General features: G+C 44.1%; 2 protein-coding genes across 2 annotated transcripts; both read left to right on the top strand.

Annotated features, from left to right (window-relative positions):
* Positions 1-3,596: 3,596 nt before the first annotated feature.
* LOC310659194 (olfactory receptor 13H1-like) lies at positions 3,597-4,688 on the top strand. Its single transcript, XM_083402409.1, has one exon. The coding sequence runs from the start codon at positions 3,739-3,741 to the stop codon at positions 4,669-4,671; it is 933 nt and encodes a 310-aa protein (XP_083258535.1). The 5' UTR covers positions 3,597-3,738; the 3' UTR covers positions 4,672-4,688.
* Positions 4,689-7,038: 2,350 nt separating this feature from the next.
* LOC310659195 (olfactory receptor 13H1-like) lies at positions 7,039-9,440 on the top strand. The gene is made up of 2 exons (XM_083402410.1): positions 7,039-7,242; positions 8,181-9,440. Exon 2 carries the CDS (start codon positions 8,190-8,192, stop codon positions 9,120-9,122), a length of 933 nt encoding a protein of 310 aa, XP_083258536.1. The 5' UTR covers positions 7,039-7,242; positions 8,181-8,189; the 3' UTR covers positions 9,123-9,440.

Raw genomic sequence — 9,440 nt, 5'->3', positions numbered from 1 at the left:
TTTTCTTTTTCTGAGTTGCTTCGCAAGACGGATTTCCCTATGGGCTTGCTTCGCAAGACGAAACATTTTGCGCCTTTTTTTTTAAAACCGCCAATGCATTCCTATGGGAAACCGTCAATACATATTGGTGCTTCGCAAGACGAAAAAACTCGTAGAACGAAAAAACTCGCAGAACGAATTAATTTCATCTTGTGAGGCACCACAGTATTAAGTTGGTCCATGTAGCTCAGTGTTGTCTACAGCAATTGACAGTGGCTCTCCAGGACTGCAGACAGGGGTCTCTCCCAGCAGATACTCTGCCACTGAGTCATGACCTGAGTTAACAATCCAAACGTTTAATTGCTTTTCTATGGAATTTCTTGCTAGAACTGTACCCTGAGGATTGCATAGACAAAAAAAATAAATACAGTGACAAAATAATAATCAGTAAAACATAAAACAGCATACTATAAAAAAGAAGACAGATAGCAACAAATCATGCAAAAGGGCTGGGCTGGATGAATCCCCAGCTGGAATTAAGATTGCCGGAAGAAATATCAACAACCTCAGATATGCAGATGACACAACCTTGATGGCAGAAAGTGAGGAGGAATTAAAGAACCTTTTAATGAGAGTGAAAGAGGAGAATGCAAAATATGGTCTGAAGCTCAACATCAAAAAAACTAAGGTCATGGCCACTGGTCCCATCACCTCCTCACAAATAGAAGGAGAAGAAATGGAGGCAGTGAGAGATTTTACTTTCTTGGGCGCCATTATCACTGCAGATGGTGAGAGCAGCCACGAAATTAGAAGATGTCTGCTTGTTGGGAGAAAAGCAATGACAAACCTAGACAGCATCTTAAAAAGCAGAGACATCACCATGCCAACAAAGGTCCATATAGTTCAAGCCATGGTCTTCCCAGTAGTGATGTATGGAAGTGAGAGCTGGACCATAAAGAAGGCTGATCACTGAAGAATTGATGCTTCTGAATTATGGTGCTGGAGGAGACTCTTGAGAGTCCTATGGACTGCAAGAAGGTCAAACCTATTCATTCTGAAGGAAATCAGCCCTGAGTGCTCATGGGAAGGACAGATCCTGAAGCTGAGGCTCCAATACTTTGGCCACCTCATGAGAAGAGAAGACGCCCTGGAAAAGATCCTGATGTTGGGAAAGATGGAGGGCACAAGGAGAAGGGGACGACAGAGGACGAGATGGTTGGATAGTGTTCTTGAAGCTATCAGCATGAGTTTGACTAAACTGTGGGAGGCAGTGGAGGACAGAAGTGCCTGGCATGCTCTGGTCCATGGGGTCACAAAGAGTCGGACACGACTAAACGACTAAACAACACAATAAAGCAACAAATACAGGAAATACGCAGAAGGAATTGTGGAATAACACCACCAGATAATCCAGAAAGCTGATGCTACAACTTTTTTATTATTATTATTTAAAAAATCACTAACTTAATGGAAATTAATGGACTATCTTTTTATATCAGCTCATATATATCTGCATGTTCAGAGTGTGTGTGTGTGTAGTAGCCTTATGGATATATTTGGTGAGTTTTAAAATCTTAGTTTATCAGAATAAAGTTCTCAGTCTCATTAGAAATTATAAAAACAACGTGTTGAATTTGTAATGCAATTGGTCATCAATAGTTAGCCACTTGGCCAATCTATATAGACAACAGGGGGAGCTGACCTGGAATAAATACAAGTGGCCTTGACCACTGAGGAAGACCCCTGGGGGGTGTCAAAAACACAATTGGTCTCTAGTCATTGTTTGCCCCATCGGGTTGATATATAGGCATCATTCTAGACAGATATACATCACTATGTTTCAATAATTTTATTCACATTTCAATTGTATGTTGATGTTTGTTGTGGGATTAAATGTTGTTGTTTTGTAGCCATTTTATCAACACTTTATATACAATTTTTGCTCTTGCCCAATTCTGTGTAAAGCTAGCAACTTCTATTTAACAATGTGTCAGAGCTGGCTCCGGGTCCCAGCTCACCAAGGACCAACGCTAGCCGATAGTATAGTATCAAAGTCTTTATTGAAGAATAGTTTGCATTTCAAAGCCTCAGCGTCCCCGCTCTACGTCTGAACTCTAGACCGGCGAAGCTCCATCTGAGTCTTCCCCCCCTGCGCACCAGTTTAACACTCTAATCTTACTCCACCTCTTCCTTCTCTCTCTCTTCCTCTGGGTCCTACTACCCCCCGGTGTCTCCTCCCTCCTGGACTCTTCTGATGCCGACGTTGACCCCTCTGACTCTTCCCCCTCTCTTCGGCGGGCTTTAGGACCTGGCTCCCTACCCGGGCTGCCCACCTTGCCGCCTTCCTGTACATTTGAACTTGGCGCGCGCGCGCGTTTAACTTTCCTGATGACCGTTTCCTCGCTCCCTGACGAGGGTGTGGTCGCTCCTGCCTCACGTTCTCCCGCTGCCCGCGCGCCACCTGATCCCGATGCTTGGGACTCCTCCCCCCTACTGCCCTCTGGGGGGGACGCTGGTCCGGATTTCCAGCTGCTACTCTCTGAGTCCCCTCTGGCCCCTTCTTCCTGAGGTGCCCCCCTGGGCACTCCCCTTGCCCTGACTATGGGGGCCCCTTTCTGTGAATCTTCCGAGTCACTGGAGAGACTCAGAGACCTCGGACTGCTGTCTTCGCTGACATTTCCTTCAGACTCCTCCCCCTCGCTCTCCATTTCCTCCCTCTCCTGTGACTCTGCTCCTGAACCCCTGACACAATGACTCTCCTTTCCATGACTCTCAGTGTTCCTTAGGTACATAGAAAGCTGCTTTACTATACTGAGTCAGACCATTGACCAATCTGCCGCAGTAAGATGGCTTTCCAGGGTTTCAGACAAGTTCTGCAACTTCATTCTCCATAGCAGATGGCAGGTCTGTTCAAGGGGATCTTGGCTGACCTCCTGGCAGTGGAGTTACTGGTGCTTACCAGGAGCGAGAGGGAGAGGTGGCAAGGGCAGTCACTGCAATGCAAACACAGCACTGGGAGTGCAGGATTGGCTCACTCATTGTGTTTGCTAGAGTTGCCATACATCTGGAATTTCCTGGACATAACTGGTATTCGGCCCTCATAAACAGCATCCGGGCGGAAATCTGCAATGGCCAGGGAAATCCAGACATAGGGCATCCCATTTCAGAACTTTTTGAAATATGGCAACCCTAGTGTTTGCAGACCTCCCCACTGCTTTGCCCCTCCCAGAAATGGGAACTGTGCTGCTGGGAAGTCAGGTAGTTATAATATAGGGTTGCCATCTGTCTAGGAATTCCTGGACATGTCCTCTTTTCGGGGTCCTACATGCCCACCCAGGGGGAAATTTCACATTTTACAGTAAATGTCCTGGATTTGGGGTTAAAAAAATATGTGTGGGGTGTGTGTGCTCTGGTTCAGGCTTTGGTGCGGGCACAGGTGACCCAGGCTCTGGCTCTGGCTTGGCGGTGGTGGTGGGACTATCGGGCGATGGCCCTAAAAAACCTCAAGTACTTTTTGTGCCCATGTTTCTTGAAATATGACAACCCTAGTATAATAAGTTATCAAACCAACAGCAGCACTGACTGATTTCAGTGGGATCTAATTGTGCATAAATGAGTTGGAAAGCAGCCTGTGAGCTTGGACATGCCTGGCTCTATGCTGGATTACAAGGGGGTGCATGCTTCTTAGAGAAACCTCTGTCTGTGCTTCTAAACACATTGACCTTTCTTCTCTGCAGGAGATACCAGTCACAGAATGCCATGGGACTTGCAAATGAGACTATGGTGACAGAGTTCATCTTGATTGGATTATCCGAATACCCCAGAGCTCAAACCATCTTCTTCTTCCTCCTCTTGGTAGTCTACCTCACTAGCTTTCTTGGTAATGGCCTCATTATCATGCTAATCATTGTCGACCCCAGGCTTCATACTCCCATGTATTTCTTTCTGTGTGCTCTGTCTTCTATAGACATCGCCCTCATCAGCAATACAGTTCCAGAGGTCTTGGTCAACTGCTTCATTTACAGGCCTACAATTTCCTTCTACAGATGCCTGTCCCAGATGTACATTGGTCTATTACTTGTCTCCACTGAGTGTGTCCTGCTTGCGCTCATGGCATATGACCGCTTTGTGGCTATATGCCAGCCCTTGCACTACATGAAGATCATGAGCTGGAAATTTTGCCTTTGCCTCGTGACTGCATCTGTGGGCTTTCCTTTCCTGATAACTCTGATCAATGCACTGTTGCGGCCTACTGACTTCTGTGGACAAAATGTCATCAATCATTTTGCATGTGAGCTGGAGTCGTTCCTCAAACTGGCTTGCTCTGACATTCATGCTAGTGAGCTCTTTATGCAAGCTGCCAGCATCTCTATTTTAATACCTCCCTTTGGTTTCATAGTTGTGACATATGGGCGCATAGGCCTGGCTGTACTGCGCATCCGTTCAGCACAGGGTCGCAAGAAAGCCTTTTCCACCTGCAGCTCTCACCTTGTTGTCGTCAGTGTCTTCTATGGCACAATCATGATCATGTACTTGAGGCCACAAGGGAAATCAGTTTCTGAAAAGGACAAGCTCATATCTGTAGCATATGGAGCTTTGACACCTATGCTCAACCCTTTGATCTACAGCCTGAGAAACAGGGATGTTAAGGGTGCCTTTTGGAAACTGGCTGGAAGGAAAATATCAGAATAAGTATCAAATGGATTGCATTTGATAGTGGGTAATTTCTGATAACAAGAGGAAGTCGTGGTAAAGAAGAGGAGGAGGAGGGGGGGGAGCAGTTTGGACTTGATATCCTGCCTTTCACTCCCTTTAAGGAGTCTCAAAGTGGCTAACATTCTCCTTTCCCTTCCTCCCCCACAACAAACCCTCTGTGAGGTGAGTGAGGCTGAGAGACCTCAGAGAAGTGTGACTAGCCCAAGGTCACCCAGCAGCTGCATGTGGAGTAGCGGGGAAGCAAACCCGGCTCACCAGATTACCAGTCCATCGCTCTTAACAACTACACCACACTGGCTCTCTCAGTGGGACAAATTACACCCTCACTGTAGAGTTGAAGCAAATTAACCTTTACTGTTCAGCCTAACTAATTTCTGTGATAAAAATTGGGAAGGTTCCCAAGTCTGACAACCAGGCAGACACCTTTGCTGCTCTATGGAAAGCCTCCCAGCTTAAATATGCCATTAAAACTTGGGAACATATGAAAAAAGAGATATGCTTATTCAGTATAAGAGAAAGCCAGTTGAGGAGGAACAGTGTGAAGTTGTCCTTTTGTTGAACAAAATATTCCAATGTGACCAATGTTGTCTGTCCTGAGGAATGCTTAGCTTTGATATACAGAAGCAAACCAGATTTCAGTCTCATTTTTGTTCTTATTGGAATTCCGCAGCATCTTTACTCCTCCCACAGCTCTATTTCCATGTCTAGGAGCAGAACATGTTTACTCAGCCCACAGAGGTGGCCATAGATAGCTGCCCCAACCTTCATTCCCAGTGCCTACTTTCAGAAGGCAACCACTGGATAGCCCCCAGACCCACGTGTGTGTGTGTGTGTGTGTGTGTGTGTGTGTGGTATCAGTTCATTAGGCTTCAGAAATTTTTTTAAATGTCTCTACTTTTGATACATATAAAGACCTTCAAGCCAGGCTATCCTAATTTTGTACCATGAGCTGTTATCCTTGTCTCGCAAAAACACATTCCGGAGTGTCTGCATAAAAAAGGGAGACATGCCTTGCTTCATGTCCTAAACTCCCTCAAGGTAAACCCGTATAAGGAAAGAAATGCAAAGGGATCACATGCAGCGAGGTGCTGCTTAGAGAGAGTTCTTTGTGAGCTTGCTTAATGTATATGCAATTAAGGAAAGACCATAAATGGTATGCTAATAGGGCGATGTAGCCTAGGATAGGAGGGATTTTGCCGCAGTCTATGCATATGTAGTGCCTTAAGAGATAAAGAAATGTATATATGAAGGAGCCCCTCCCTTTCCTCAGGGCTCAGACTTTGGAACTGATTCCTCTGAGTCAGCTTGCTGGCTAGCCAAGCAATGAACCTTTTGTTATTCTTCATTCACTGCGTGGAGTTTTATTTCAGCCCAAACGCTGCTATTTTGCAACACTTTGTTAAGAATGTAAGAATCTCAGAACGATCTACTGCTTCATAATAATCCAGTGAAAAGACACAGGGCCTAGAGGTCAGACTTAGATCTTATGTGATAATGTATATTTCTCTCTTTTACTTATTTCCTTTGTTGGTTGTATAATCCTTATAATGAAGCCATAATTACTTTTGTTTATGATTATCTACCTTATGATAGAATATAAAAATAAAACTATACATACATAAAAAACTGTATTTTGTCAATGATTCTTAAAGGAATTGTATGCTTATGAGGGGCATAGGTAAAGGTAAAGGTACCCCTGACCATTAGGTCCAGTCGCGGACGACTCTGGGGTTGCACGCTCATCTCGCTTTATAGGCCGAGGGAGCCAGCGTTTGTCCTCAGACAGCTTCCGGGTCATGTGGCCAGAATGACTAAGCCGCTTCTGGTGGACCAGAGCAGCGCACGGAAACATCGTTTAACTTCCCACCGGAGCGGTACCTATTTATCTACTTGGGCATGCTTTCGAACTGCTAGGTGGGCAGGAGCTGGGACTGAACAATGGGAGCTCACCCAGTCACGGGGATTCGAACCGCTGACCTTCTGATTGGCAAGCCCTAGGCTCTGTAGTTTAGACCACAGCGCCACCCGCGTCCCTCTGAGGGGAATACATTCCATCAAATGAAAGATTGGAAGAAAGAATAGTGAGGCAGAAGAAAAGTAAATTTATGTTGCTAATATGTTGGTGGTGCTTACCATATAATTTCCCTCCTTCCTACAGTGTTCACAATATAGTCTTATTTAGATTATGAAATAATAAAGTCCAAAATGTTAATGTGAAGTATGTTCCCCCTGGGTTCAATTACATACCATTACTTGTGGGATTCACCTCTGGGCTTACCTTACTTACTCCAGAAGGACCTATAATACAAAGGGAAAGAAAATGAGAGCAAAATACTTACCTTCTTTATCTCAAGGACTAAGCAGGACTCTTCCGTTTACATGGAAGTGAACTAGATTTCAATTCATTTCACTGACCTTAAAAACAAACATCACTCTCTTAACACCAACTTTCCTGCTACAACTTCTTTGTGTTCTGGGTCTGTGATGTATTGTGGAGAGCATATTGTTATAAACCTCTCAGATCAGCATTAGGAGAAGTACCAGCAGGTAAGCATTTTAGTGAAAAGGGGATGACCATGCTTTGACTTCTCAGTAGTATTCATACTGTTTCCAACACTTGGCCTGATAAAGAATCAGAGACATAGCTATTCAGGGCTTTGGGAGTAAGTGAGCTTATTATCTGCATGTAAATGCTACATCTGTAGTTCAGATTCAGCAGCTCTATAGCAGGGACAGGGAACACTTGGCCCTCCAGATGCCACTAAACTACAATTCCCATCAGCCCCAGCAAGTCAAGCTGGTTTGTGCGAATACCTACAATTGAGATGGCAATCCTATCTCAATTCTTCTTTCTTTATTTTCTTGATTACCTGACTAAAGAGAACTGAAAGGTTGGGAGAAATTTGTGTTAAAATTTTATTTTGGGAAATGAGCCACTTATACATAAGGCTATAAGTTTACAACTTCTGACTAACAGTGGAGGCAAAGCATTTCCACAGTGGGTGGTTTTTTTGTCCTTTAAACACATGCTCAGATATTTGTCAATGAGTTTATGACTTCCACAATAATTCTTTTTTTGGACAGGGTATCTACTGAAGAAGGAATGGCTATCTGCATGTTCCAGATAACCTTTTTTATTTCTTAGATGTGCATTAATGTGGGTTTTGAATTTCAGAAATTTTTTATTTAGTAGTAGTCGTAGCAGTCATTGTTATCATCTTGGCTTCTACGAAAGTTTCTCAGAGCAATATGATTCTATGATTCTATGAATATACCATAAAAACAGCACAAAAAAATTGAAAAACAACACACAGCAGATATCTTCAAAACTCAAAGCAAAGCAAAGCAAAATAGGCACCCATGGTCCATACATTTGTCTTGGCTAGGTCTTCTGTCTTGGATAGAGCAGTTTTTTAGGGATGACCAAAGCTGCATACCTCCCGCTGTGATATATTTCTAATTACTTCATTCTTTTCACCCTGCAGGAAAATGTTATGGCTGCTGAAAATGAGACTGTGGTGACTGAGTTCATCTTGATTGGATTTTCCGAATACCCCAGAGTTCAGGCTGTATTCTTTTGGTTCCTCTTGATTGCCTACCTCATTAGTGTGCTTGGGAATGGACTTATTATTCTGTTGAGTATAATGGATCCTGACCTTCATACTCCTATGTATTTCTTTCTTTGTGTCCTCTCATCACTTGACCTTATCGTTACTAACAATGCACTTCCAAATATCTTGGTCAACTGCTTCATTTACATGCCCACAATTTCCTTCTCCGGATGCCTGCTGCAGATGTACATTGGTTTGTTAGTTGTCGCAACAGAATGCATCATCCTGGCCATCATGGCATATGACCGCTTTGTGGCTATATGCCAACCCTTATACTACATGCAGATCATGAGCTGGAGAGTTTGCATAGCCCTGGTGGCTGTCCCTGTAACACTTTGCTTCCTCTACACCATAGCCACAGCCCTGTTGCGGCCTACTGACTTCTGTGGCCGACACATCATCAACCACTTTGCATGTGAGTTACAGTCATTCCTCAAACTGGCTTGCTCAGATACACATATCAGTGAGTTATTTATGCAAATTTCCAGCCTTTTTCTCCTAATACCACCCTTTGGTTTCATAGTTTTGACATATGGGCGCATAGGCCTGGCCGTACTGCGCATCCGTTCAGCACAGGGTCGCAAGAAAGCCTTTTCCACCTGCAGCTCTCACCTTGTTGTCGTCAGTGTCTTCTATGGCACAATCATGATCATGTACTTGAACCCACAAGGGAAATCGGTTTCTGAAAAGGACAAGCTCATATCTGTAGCATATGGAGTTTTGACACCTATGCTCAACCCTTTGATCTACAGCCTGAGAAACAAGGATGTGAAGGGTGCCTTTTGGAAACTGGTTGGAAGGAAAATATCAGAATAAGTATCAAAACAGGATGATAAGGCCATAGCTTTCAATTACTTTTATTAGCATAGGTCTGATCTGAAGATACTCGAGGGAAAACGATGTCCTTCACCCATATTTTTTTGTTAATGACATTTAACCAGCCCCTGTTCCATTATAGCTCTCAGTTCTGTTAACCAGTTTCCCTCCCAGAGATTCATGTCCCCTAGAAGTGTTCCCCGCCCCCCCCCCCCATCTACATCCAGAATTGAAGGAAACTGCAGCAAGAGGTGACAGCTCTGGACCTGACTTAATTTGAAACCTTTTCCAAAACATATAAATGTTTGGAGTGACAGA

This window comes from Podarcis tiliguerta, assembly GCF_965153285.1.
Source record: "Podarcis tiliguerta genome assembly, chromosome: 10".
Lineage (NCBI taxonomy): Eukaryota > Metazoa > Chordata > Lepidosauria > Squamata > Lacertidae > Podarcis > Podarcis tiliguerta.
This window is presented reverse-complemented; position numbering and strand designations above follow the sequence as displayed.